At 44.3% G+C, this 13,386-nt stretch overlaps 1 protein-coding gene across 1 annotated transcript; it reads left to right on the forward strand.

Annotated features, from left to right (window-relative positions):
• Positions 1-469: 469 nt before the first annotated feature.
• Positions 470-12,776, forward strand: LOC110494250 (fidgetin-like protein 2). The gene is made up of 3 exons (XM_021569176.2): positions 470-615; positions 1,716-1,930; positions 11,355-12,776. The coding sequence occupies exons 2-3, from the start codon at positions 1,906-1,908 to the stop codon at positions 12,515-12,517; spliced, it is 1,188 nt and encodes a 395-aa protein (XP_021424851.2). The 5' UTR covers positions 470-615; positions 1,716-1,905; the 3' UTR covers positions 12,518-12,776.
• The last annotated feature ends 610 nt before the right edge of the window (positions 12,777-13,386 follow it).

The raw sequence follows: 13,386 nt of genomic DNA on the forward strand, positions 1-13,386 counted from the left end.
TGTTATAATCAATAAAAGTCATATTCTCAACTTCCTATGTGAGCGCTAAAGGAGAAAATTCAGCATCTTTCAGCCGCCAGTATGCATGTGCCTGTGTGCGTGCATGCATCTACAGTATGTATGATGAATGTGTGTTCAACAGTGCACCAGTCACAATCAGAAAAACACCAATCCTCTCTTTTTTCACACACACACACACACACACACACACACACACACACACACACACACACACACACACACACACACACACACACACACACACACACACACACACACACACACACACACACACACACACACACACACACACACACCTCTCTGACATGGCATGATTGGTCACTTTTTCCCCTCTCCCTTCCTGCTTAAATAGTTTTAACAAAAGAGAGGGAGGGAGAGGGGGAGGGAAGGAGTGGATGGGGGAGGGGATGCATGTGCTGCTCTGTTGTCACTAAGGGAGGGAGAGAGGGGAGAGCAGAGAGAGAAGGGTAGGGTCCCAGAAGTGAAAAAGAGGGATGGCCATATGCACCACTGCTCTACACTGCCTTACCGTGTGGGTTATTCTATTGGCTTCCACATAGGACGCATGATATCAAGGAAATAAAGCATGAGCAGGTAGGACTGGATTCTGTTTTAGAGTTTTATCTTCCTTTCTTTCTGTTTTCATTTTCCTGCTTTTTTCTATCTATCTTCTGTATTTCTTCTCTCACTCTGCTCTCCACATTCCTATTCTTTTCTGCTTTTCTCTTCTCTTTTTCTCCCATATCTGGTTTTGTGATATCCCTTTATTTATTCCTCTCTAAACCTGCAGTTGAATTAAGATATTTTTGTCCTCTGTTAGAAATATATAAAAAATCTTCCTCCATTCCACACTCTCAATCCTTATTTAAATTTTTTCTTCTCTACCATGTGTCTATTATTTAAATGTTGATCCTCTCTGATACTCAAATTCCTCAGTTATCTTCATATTTTCATCCTGTTTCCTGCATTTTTGCTTTAGATGGTAATAACACAGCTGCATTCTTCAACACTTGACAAAGTGCAAAGATCTGATGGTTCTTTTTGGTGTATAACTGTGTGAGTGTGTGGACGCGTGGATGGGTCCAGAGGATTGGATACTCTTTAGTCATTTTTCTTCTGATGGTGATATTGTGGTTTTATGGTCAGAGGGCAGAAGCTGTTCCCTTTCTGTCAGAGCGATTAGCACCGCTGTTACACGAACACTCAGACTGTGAGCAACACTATATATTGTTTGGTTTTGATTGTGAACATGCCTTTCCTGAAGAGATCTCCCATTCCCGTTAGCTATATATTTTTCCAATAACAGACCTAATGTGTATGGAAATATTAAGGTTTTACACATTTTAGATGATCTTTCTCTCAATTACATTCTTCCTTTCAGTCATGGTAATTATGTATTAGCATTAGTAATAAGTGCTTCTGACAATTGTTTTTCTGGTCTGTAAATACTTTTGCATGTGAGTGAACAAGTGGCTAACCAAGTGAGCTAGTGACCTAGGGGGCTAGAGTGAGCAAGTGCTAGTGAGTGAGCATGAACGTGCTTGAGGAGGAAAATAAGTCTTTGCATTTGGGTCACTTCAATGGGAACATACAACCAGAGAGTGAATACACCTTTTTGATGTTCGAGTTTTATGTGATTATGTACATATATTTTTTCCAGCGCTGTCTAACTCACTGCTCTCTCTCCATTCCAGTCGTTAGTGTGTAGTGGAGGGTACTGAGGCTAGCAATGGAGTGGTGTATGATAACAAACACTAACAGACCCACTCAGATGGCCAGCAGCGTGGGACCAGCCAGCAGCAGAAAGTGTAACGTGTGTCCCCGCTTCCACCAACACTGAGTGGACTCAGTCCTCTCCTCTTTACCAAGGAGCAGGGCGGCAGAATGCCCAGTCCTGTCACCCTCCACAGTAAGTGTGTGTATGGAGCGGATGGGGGTTACACTGTGTGTGCATGCGCATGTGCATGCGCTAATTTGGTTGTCTTTCTCAGTCTTGACACTCAGTCTTGGACATTTCTCCTGTGGCCAGTGGAAAAGGGGGAGGTGAAGGCGTGAGGGAGGGAACTGAGAAACGGGATATTGGAGAGGGGATAATAACTTTAACAGCTGAGTCTCTCTTCTCTGTGCTTCACATTGAGGAATTTTAAAGAAAGAGCTGTGTTGCTGTCTCTTTCTCTCTGGCTCTCTTGCTCTTTCTCTCTTTATTTCTGAATGGCGACCACCAGCGTGTTTAAGGCTAGTTTTAAACAAATCCAATAAATTAGTATTTTTCACATGCTTTGTAAACAACAGGTGTAGATTTACAGTGAAAGTCCCTTTCCAACAATGCACAGTTAAAAAGAATAATGGGAATAGTGGCATGAGGCATAAATACAGTGAATAACGAATAACAATAATGAGTAAAATTCACTTGGCTATGTACAAGGAGTACCAGTATAGAGTCAATGGGCAGGGGTACGAGATAATTGAGGTAGCTTTGCCTTCGGAAAGTATTCAGACCCGTGACTTTTTCCACATTTTGTTACTTTACAACCTTATTCTAAAATGGATTTAAAGTGTTTCCCCACATCAATCTACACACAATACTCCATAATGACAAAGCAAAAACAAGTTTTTAGAAATGTTTGCTAATGTATGAAAAAAATAGATATACAGTATATATATATATTACATTTACATAAGAATTCAGACTCAGTACTTTGTGGGTATGACGCTACAAGCTTTGCACACCTGTATTTGGGCAGTTTCTCCCAATCTTCTCTGCAGATCCTCTCACGCTCTGTCAGGTTGGATGGGGAGCGTTGCTGCACAACTATTTTCAGGTCTCTACAGAGATGTTCGATTGGGTTCAAGTCCAGGCTCTGGCTGGGCCACTCAAGGACATTCAGAGACTTGTCCCGAAGCCACTCCTGTGCTGTGTGTCATTGTCCTGTTGGAAGGTGAATCTTCACCCCAGTCTGGGAGTTCAATCTGGGTTTCATCAGACCAGAGATTGTTTATCATGGTCTGAGAGACTTTACGTGCCTTTTGGCAAACTCCAAGTGGACTGCCATGTACCTTTTACTGAGGAGTGGCTTCCTTCTGGCCACTCTAGTACAACGGACTAATTGGTGGAGTGCTGCATAGATGGTTGTCCTTCTGGAAGGGTCTCCCATCTCTACAGAGGAACTCTAGAGCTCTGTCAGAGTGACCATCGGGTTCTTGGTCACCTCCCTCCCCGATTTCTCAATTTGGCTGGGTGGCCAGCTCTAGGAAGAGTCTTGGTGGTTCTAAACTTCTTACATTTAAGAATGATGGAAGCCACTGTGCTCTTGGGGACCTTCAATGCTGCAGAAATGTACCTCTAGCTCTGTACCTCGACACAATCCTGTCTCGGAGCTCTACAGAAAATTCCTTCGACCTCATGGCTTGGTTTTTGCTCTGACATGCACTGTCAACTGTGGGGTCTTATATAGACAGGTGTGTGTCTTTACAAATCATGTCCAATCAATTGTGTTTACCACAGGTGGGCTCCAATAAAGTTGTAGAAACATCAATGGAAACAGGATGCACCTGATCTCAATTTCGAGTCTCATATCAAAGGGTCTGAATACTTAAGGTGTCTGTTTTTTGCAAACATTTCTAAAAACCTGTTTTCACTTTTTCATTAGTGGGTATTGTGTGTAGATTTCTGAATCAATTTCAGAATAAGGCTGTAACATAACATAATGTTAAAAAAAAAAAGTCAAGGGGTCTGAATACTTTCCCAAATGCACTGTATGTAGTGTGTGTGTTAGGATGTCAATGTAAGTTTGTGGGAGTATGTGGGTCCAGTGTGTGTGCGTATAGTCAGTGCAACAATGATCTTGCTGTCCAATCTATTGGGGTAGAGAATATTCTATCTATCCTCTATCCTCCATGTAATTGAAGTGTGCTGGTACAGTGGAGGACTGATTATGTCACAGTAAGCAGTCCCTCCTCGTTATGTAATGTAGCGCTTTATCCACACAGAGAGAGTAAAATTAGCAGCCTTGGACTCTGCCATCATATCCTTTCCTATTTCTTGGTGTTAAACTAAACCCAAGAATCAATTGGCTCTGCGTACATTATTATGTTGTGTGTTTTGGATGTTAATTATTTTGTTGGGACACATTTCTAGCTTGTTATTGTTTTTAGTAATGCATTACCATAAATAGGTGTGTATTTGTGGTGATAGCTGGGTAGATAGATTGTTATGCTTCCACATGCATGTGTGCTTTGCATGAGGGGTCTCTAAGACAAGCTAATGAATATGCTTATATTGACTGATGTTATTGATTAGGAGAAGGTTTAACAGGATTACCACACTAACATGATTTGAATAATACATTAGGGACACACCTTACTACCTTACTACTGTGTGCTAGCAGGACCGCTACTATAGGCAGAGATATTGGAGCCTACAATTTTGTTTTGGGGGGTTTTGAAAAGAAGAAGTGAATTGTGGGTACACACATGCTTTGTGTCTTGACTGCGATAAGATTGTTTAGCGCACGTCTGTAACATACCTGCTTTTGGAAAGACTCACACTTCTGTGTTAGATTTTTCCCCATAGAGAAACTTCTCTCTCACACACACACACACACACACACACACACACCATAATTAGGAGTGTGTGATAAAAACGTGGTAGTGAATATATTTTGTGGATCGTATCTAAACAGTTGCTCAGGGTGAAGTAGTTCTGTGAGGAAGAGTCAGGTTGTTAGTGGCAGGGTGTAAATGAGCTCTAATTAGAGTGGTGTGGAGTGATTCACGTGCACACACAGACACTCTTTCTCTCTCTGTGTATCTCTCTCTCAGTCACACACACACACAAACATGTGCATCAGGCCACCATAGTGTTCATGACAGCTCATTAAGCAAATTTTGAGTCCAGTTGATTTAAGGTCCTCATTAGGTGGTAAAGGCTTATAGAGCCCTGGCCTGCAATGATGTAGAGTTTGTTCAGTCTGTAGCCAACAGCAAGATCAGAGTGACCGTTTAGCCATTCCACACAGAGGAATGCATGGAGAAACAGCCGAGGGCAGGCAGAGAGTAACCCAAAGAAAGGAGGAAGGGAAAAAGAGAACTATGTTTAAGGAGAAATGGTATAAGGATGGGGATTTAGAGACAGAGGTGGGAGAGAGAGAAGGGCAGATGGACTGGTCAGCTGCAGAGTGATATATGTGTGGACACAATGAGCAAAGAGGCAAGGCAGCTCCGGCCACATGAGTGTGTGAGCTGAAAGAGACAGAGTGTGGGGGAGGGGTGTCCTAAACCACGCAAGCATGGACACATGTTACTACAGGTCTGAGGGAGGGAAAGAGAGAGGGGGAACAGGAGGGGAGGAGAGGGGGACCAGGAGGGGAGGAGAGGGAAGGGAATGGAACGGAAGAGTTTAATGTCCCATTGGTTATCTGACGCGTGCCGCACTGATCCAGATATGGCTTAAATTAATACTTACGAATACTGTGTGAGCAGCTGATAGAGAGCTCTCTCTCTCTCTCTCTCCGAATTCCATACATTCCAATAGCCTAAGTCATCTGCAGGATACTCTCTCTTGCCGCTTGGCAGGTCTGCACAGCATGCTCAAACATCCTGGTCTTCGCACAGACCTATCTGCGTATCTCAATCAAACACAACACATAAACACCATTAAACTTTCTCAGCAACATTATGTGTGTGCATTGAAGTCGTTTTGTATTGTTACTGAGTAATGGTGATTATTTTGGAGTGGTCAGGCTACCTACCCTTAGGGACAATTATCCAGTCCAATCTATCACACTGCCTCTGATGCCTTGCGAACACTCCAAATCCCATGCCCATGTCCCTCCCCGCCTCCCTGCCTGCCTCTCTCCGTTATTCATCTAATTAACCCTTAATTGCTCACATTGACTGTGCAGTGGACCGCTACCAAGAAGGAGATTTAATTCACACCAGCAGCTCTTCTGGTCACACAGATCAAATACATGCACAAACTCTGGCCCATATGTTGACTGATCACATGATTCATTGTTGAACAGAACTAAACAAGAGTGTGTATAAGAAATAAGAAAATGAGTAAGATCAGACATGCCAGTGGGTTTGGTCTCTCCAGTGTTAATGGTACTACTGATTTGCGTTATTGTGAGATCTAGGGAACACAACACTTGAACAGCATATATGGTCTATGCTGGCTGTGGAATGGTAATTTGGACACTGGCCCTTGTTGGTGATTGACGGTAGGTAAAGAGAGAGAGAGAGAGAGAGAGAGAGAGAGAGAGAGACAGAGAGACAGAGAGAGAGAGAGAGAGAGAGAGAGAGAGAGAGAGAGACAGAGAGACAGAGAGACAGAGAGACAGAGAGAGAGATCAGCGCAGAAGCTAGATCTTCTCTCCACCTGGCCATGTAATTAGGACCAGTCCAGCTAGACAAAGCTGCTTTCTCTCACAGAACTGGACAGAGTGGATGGTGTTGAAGGAGGAGGTGGGGGGGGGGTCCACATACTGGCCATCCTCTGACTGGATTGATCAAGCTCTTGTTTACAAGCCCCCTTTTCCCTATCAGGCACACACACGAATGCAGGCGCGCACACACACAGGCACACAATCATTCTGTTTTACTGGCTTCCTGGTCCTACGAGGCATGTTGGATCCATGTGAGGGCCTTCATCCTGAAGACAGGAAAACAAAAGCTGGAGTGTAGAGTTAGGGTAGCACTTGACCCCTGGAGAGAAGAAGGAGGAGCGTGGTGCATGTGTGTGTGTGCGCATATATGTGTGTGGCATTTGTGTGGTGGATGGATAGGGGTGGTTACAACTCTAACTCACTTCTTCCAGGTCTCAGATTTCAGGAGCCACTATCCTGTTAGGAATACCCATTACACATGTGCAGTCATGCACCACACACACACACACACACACACACACACACACACACACACACACACACACACACACACACACACACACACACACACACACACACACACACACACACACACACACACACACACACAAACACACACACACACACACACACACACACACACACACACACCTTGTAAGCTGTCAGTACTGCTGGTGGATATATGGAGCTGGTGGTCTGAGTTAGTGAGATGTTTGGGCTCTTATAGGATCTGCTGTCAGACAATGGGGTCCCGTGGCTTTGTTAGGGGACGTGGGGAGACAATAGGAGCTGAGGGACAGGCTGGACACAGCGAAAGAAGGCCCCTCTGCTCAAAACAGCTGTCTCTTTTTGGGACCCACACGACAGTGTTGACACGTAATGCCACACGCATACATATGCACAAACATGCTCCCTCCAATCTCAGTCGCCCAACATGTTAGACTCATCCACACAGTCAAAACCTCTAGTTAGAGTTAGGTCCAAAGTCAGAACTCTTAGTACAGAACAAGGAGGTGATTATGGAACCAGAGTTTAGTAAACTGTTAGATGCATGCGATGCACGCGGGTTGCAGTATTTGGAACCAGTGGCTTGAAACAATTTTGAGCTATAAACAATTGCAAACAATTGAGTTACGCATCATGTATCTGCCATGTTTTGCTTTTCTATTATTACCCATAGTGAAGTTTTCAACTCCCCTCACAATCAATTTTGAGGACTTACAACATCACAAACAGGAATGTACCTCCAACAAGAGGACAACAACAGAGATGATAATACACAAAAACACACATACATGATGATTAAAAAGCCATTTTAAGATGCATGGCTGTAAGGCCGTCTTATACCTCATCATCCTCATCATCTCAGTCTCCTGGTAAGCTTGCAGATATGATTTAGCCATGAGAGGTGTCCCTCTAAACCCTGAGGAAGGGGGACCAGATTAGCGTTAGGGGAGTGAACACACCCCTCTTTTCCATGCCCTACTACCCATACATCATCTGATACAGATGGCTGTGTTATATACTCACTGTTTTTCCCTAATCTTGCCTGAAATCTCCTCACCTTCCTTTATGTATCAATACTACTTTAAACATAGAGATGCACGTGCACACACATATAAATTCAACCAATTGTAACATTCTGTCATGAACACGTTTAACTTAGTAAGAAACACATTTTCTAATTGTAAGAGGTACATTTTTTTTCAAACGACGATAGTAAGTGCCTATTAAGTTCCAACTAAAGGGACAGGGTTGACCGTACCCCACAGTTGACTGCAACAGGGTTGGCGATTCAATCTTAAATCAGCAATACATCCCCTTGTTAGAGTGGGAATGGAAGCTTGTGTACAACAGGGAGGGTCAATTGAATTCAAGCTTCACAAAAAAAATTGAAATTGTTAAACATTTCTAGATTGTCTATCTATTGGTAACAGTGTTGACGCGTTGTGCTCGGCCAGCTCAGTTTTTCAACACAAAAGACCAGAAAAAATGGCCGAAAAGTGTAGAAACAGCTCACATTCTTCGACACTATGATTTGACTATTAGATGTTCACTGTTTCTTTTGAAAATATTATTTAAAAGGACTAGTTTCCCCACATTAAAATGAGAGTTCAGTTCACCAACAGGGTTGGTGAGGGACATGCATTGCATCACTTATCACATCAAATAAATCATCTTACGAAATGACTTCGTCAAAGCAACAAAATATTTACAAATGATGGTGAAAAGCTGGAGAAATGTTGGGGTGAAGTTGGTTCAAATCTTAAATTCACAGAGGGACATGTCAAAATACTGAATTGTGGCACATTAGAAAGTCTTTATTCATAGAAAAAAATCTGATTATAACAACATTTTGGGGGGATTCTATATCAAAGGGCACTTCATTCAGTGGGGGGGAAATAACCTAATTGTCATACTAGAGTATAGTATAGATACCTAGAGTAAGTATAGATACCTTAACCCCCTAGAATCAAATGACACACCGGTGAGTCGGACTAAGTTACATAACAAAGACAATCTGCATTGAAATCTGTCAATAGAGATATCTGCATCTCAATCCACCAGAGTTATTTATATCTCCTAGATTTAGAATTATGATAATTTTTTTGACTGTCCTTTTTGTGCCATTTATGAATGTGTTATTCAACGCGTTTCTATGGGCTTTAGCAGTAAAGACCAAAATCAACATTTTGTCCCCCCCATTTAAAAAAATAATTTTTGCCGATACCTAAAGGAGTCCTAAAATTCTAAATCAAATAGCTAAATGATACATAGTGTAACCATCTTAAAACAATTCCATATGTCAGCCTCCCCAACATCTTAGACTCTAAATAATTGTTATAAAAAATTACTAATGTAAAAGTGAAAGTCACCCAGCAAAATAATACTTGAGGAAAAGTCTAAAAGTATTTGATGTTACTTAAGTATCAAAAGTAAATGTAATTTGTCAAATATACTTAAAAAGTAAAATAATAAATAATTTCAGAATTCCTTTAAGTAAGCGTTTCCCATACACGGTCCTCAGGACCCCAAGGGCTACATGTTTTACTTTTTGCCCTAACACAGCACAGCTGATTCAAATGATCAAAGCTTGATGATTAGTTGTTTATTTGAATCAACTGTGTAGTGCTAGGGCAAAAATCTCAACATGCACCCCTTTGGGTCCCGAGGACTGAATTTGGGAAGCCCAGCTTTACGAAAACCAGACTGCACAATTTTCTTGTTTTGTAAATTTATGGATAGCCAGGGGCACAATCCAACACTCGAGCATCTTTACAAATGTTTTGTGAGTCCGCCAGATCAGAGGCAGTAGGGAGGACCAGGGATGTTCTCTTGATAAGTGTGTGAATTGGACTATTTTCCTGTGCTGCTAAGCATTCCAAATGTAACGAGTACTTTTGGGTGTCAGGGAAAATGTATGGAGTAAAACGTATATTATTGTCTTTGGGAATCGAGTGGAGTTAAAAAGTTGTCAAAATATAAATAGTAAAGTACAGATACCCCCCAAAACTACTTAAGTAAAGGTACTTTAAAGTACTATTTAAGTACTTTTATAAAATTCAATATTGGTGCACAATATCTCCTTAAAATATCAAAGGGATGCAAAAGGAGCTCTTTTCATGGAACGACCCCTTCATGTGTGGGGCAGTGTGTGTCTCAGACTGTTTCTGCTAATGTTTACGTGTTTCTCTTATGTTTATTTGTTTCTCTTGAAGTCCCTTTTTGTAAGCTTTTGTATGTGCACTAGTATAGATGTGTCTGTGTAGATTGTGTTTATTATTTCCCTTAGGTTTGCAATATTTTACCAAGGGTTTATCGACTCTGTGCCAGAAGTGGTGTGTTTGTTTTTGAGCTGGGGACAGGGACAGTCCCATGACTGGCTGGAATTCCCTGGAGCATCAGGGGGATTTCACAGAGACATTTCCAGGGGGGATTGGGACTTGGCTGGGAGACTCAGCCAGGGCGACCTGGGATCTCTGGATTGGATGAGTGAGATTATGGGACTGAGTGATCATTTCATTTAGGGATCAACATGTGGATTGTTAAGCGGCCCATCTGGTGGTCCTGGTCAATGTGTGACTAAACCACACACACACACACACAGAGGGAGTGTGTTAGTGTGTGTGTGCGTATGCGCTTGCGTGCATATGTGCATGTGTGTATGGAGAGATCAGACAGTCTGATGTAGGCACCAGGCACTCTAGAGTTGTATTGTAAACAAACGCAACACTGAGACAATGAACCCACACCACCATGCTACTGACTAGGATTGGGGAAAGCATGTGAACAACCCCAGGTTTCTCTTTCCTTTCGCTCTCTCCCCCTCGCTCTGTCTCCACCTTTCTCTCCCTCTCTTTCCCCTATTTCTCTCTCCCTCTCCCCCTCTCTCTCAGTTCTGTTGTAGCCTCTCAGTTCTAGGCTCAAAGGGTCGGGACAGTTTAATAATACTCTACAATGCCTGGAATGTCAGCCTAATGCCTGCTCAAAGACAGAGCCTGTAAAGTCAATCAAAAAGAATGGTCGACCACTACCCCAGTGAAACACACTGCACCAGTGTGTGTGTGTGTGTGTGTGTGTGTGTGTGTGTGTGTGTGTGTGTGTGTTAGAGTGAGTGGAGTGGGGGTCTCACACACACAGAGCCCCGTACAGGGGGACAACAATGGTCCCAGTGAGAGCGAAGCAGAAGGGAGCGGGCGGCTTATCGCTGTGGGGACAAGGCCAGGGGCTGTGTTGTTCGTAACAACACGGCATGGAGGAGCTCAGAGCACTATGTTGTATTTTATAAACTAATTATATTTGAATGTAGTTAGTGTATTACCAATGTGGTATGGTTCTTTGAACAACCTGAAAATCTGCAGTTATGTCTGCTCTGGACTGAAAGGTTAAAAAGTAATACGTGGTGAATAACCATGCTCTCTCTCGGTCCTCTCTCTGTGTCTGTAGGTCTGTTGAAAATGCATTGGTCTCCGGAGCACGTGGCCCCCCTGTCCCAGTGGCCTGAGCAGCACCTAGATGTGTCCTCCACCACCTCCCCCCCCTCCGTCCACAAACACGATCCCTACGCCACCGCAGGTCGCTGCGGTTACACCCCTGCAGCCGGCTACCCCTGGGCCAGTGATGACATCTCGGCCCTCACTGCCTCCTCCTTGTTAAAACACTATGCCGAGAAGTACTCAGGTCTGGAGTTGCCCTATGAGAGACCTGCCCCAGGGGCATATTCAGAGCCTGGGTCTTTCCTGAAGAGTGAGGCTGAGCCGTGGTCCCTGGGGCAGGGAATGGAGTGTTACTCTGGGCTGGAGGCCCTGGCTGCAGGGGCCAAAGTGGGCTCAGTGTCAGTGGGCCTCACTGGCACGGGCAGTGTGACGGTAGTGAGCAGTAACTTGACCTCTGATCCCGGATATAGCAGCAGTGGCTCCTGTAATGGGCCTCCCTCTCAGGACTACCCACCCTCCTACAACAGCAGCTACCTCTCCTCTGGATACTACCCACAGACTGGCTCAGCACTTCCCCCAGCCTCTCTACACTCTCTGCATACCACCCCCACCTTGGTGCCCAGCTACAACCTTAACAATCCAGTCTACAACTACCTGCCAGGCTGCTACCCCCACCCCCAGACCAGCCTGGCATCTGGCTACAGCCACCCCAGTGCCTCCTACCTCCCCTCAGGGCTGAGCACCTCTACCTCCCTGACCCCCCGGCCCACCGTGGTGGGGAGCAGCTATGGATACCCCAGCCACAGCCTAGGGGCCAGCTCTGAAACAGGAGGGCCACTGAAACGCAAGGCCGTTGAGATGGTGGAAGAGGAGGAGGAGGGAGGAGGAGAGGGGGAGGGCTCCCAGTACAGGAAGTACGGCAATGTCCATGGAAATGGCCACAGCAAGAGCCACTGCAACAGCTACGCCATGGCGGGCTCAGAAGGCCAGGCTTACAAGCCTGGCAAGCCATTGGTGTTGCCTCCTTATGGTGGGCAGAGGGAGTACAGCCCCTCCTCAGGCCTAGGTGGGGAGAGCAGGGGAGGAGGGGAACACGGCTTCCCCCATCAGAGGCTGGCCATGAAGATGCCTGCGTCACGTGTGCGATCTGATGACCCCACTGGAGGACGCTAGGTCAGGCACTTGAGAAGACAGCTTTCTGGGGGTCCCTCCTTTGTATTGGCATTTGAAAACCAAGTAGAGTACTTACTCAGCCAATAACTGGGGGGAAACAATCGTTGGATTTTGCAAAGAAAGGTCATGTGATCTAACCAGTCAGGAGAGAAAATGGCAAATGACTTGTATCCTCCTCTTACATCTTTATCATTTTAATTATTTGATTTTCTCCAAAGAGTCAATGGGCACTTTGTCCTGTAGGGGTGTGGATTGGATGTGGGTGTGGGTGGGGGTGGGGTGGTATGGGGAGGGGAGGGGAGGGGAGGGGAGGGAGGGTTCTAGATTGCCTGATTTAGCACTGTCAGTCTGAATGGATTACCTACTGCTTCTCTCAGGATCCTATTTATTTTTCAATCTGCTACTATGGCAGAAAGTGTTGTTTTGATGAGTTGCTCTCTTAATTATAGTGGCCGCTTGATATGAAAAGGGCCTTTGACTGCAATACCTCCTCAAGCACCATAAGAATCATATCCTCTCAAACCAAAATGTAGAGAAGAACATCCTTGTGGTGTATTTTAATAACTTGACACCTCCAGCACAATCACGTCTCTTCTGAGGATTGTTGCCTCCGTAAACCTTGCTTGGAAACAAATGTCCCCCCTCTCACCCAATTCCCTTTTCCCGGTTTTTCAGTTCTCTTTTTTTCTACCCATCCTCTACCTTTCATCACTACCTTAGCTCACTCGTTTTCCCTCCCATGCTTTTTTTGGTTTTGTTTCAGTCACTCTTTCTCTTTTTGTTAATTTCACATACAATCGCTCTCATATATCTAATTTCATTACGGAGTGCTACATTCAGTTCTATCAATACATTCAGATACGTAAACC

The sequence above is a fragment of the Oncorhynchus mykiss genome, chromosome 17 (assembly GCF_013265735.2).
Source record: "Oncorhynchus mykiss isolate Arlee chromosome 17, USDA_OmykA_1.1, whole genome shotgun sequence".
Taxonomy (NCBI): Eukaryota; Metazoa; Chordata; class Actinopteri; order Salmoniformes; family Salmonidae; genus Oncorhynchus; species Oncorhynchus mykiss.

Excerpts from the sequence above, each read along its gene's own strand:
- LOC110494250 (XM_021569176.2), top strand. The coding sequence starts at position 1,906 with ATGCCCAGTCCTGTCACCCTCCACA. Across the intron at positions 1,931-11,354 it reads CAGTCCTGTCACCCTCCACA|GTCTGTTGAAAATGCATTGG; the intron begins GTAAGTGTGTGT and ends CTGTGTCTGTAG.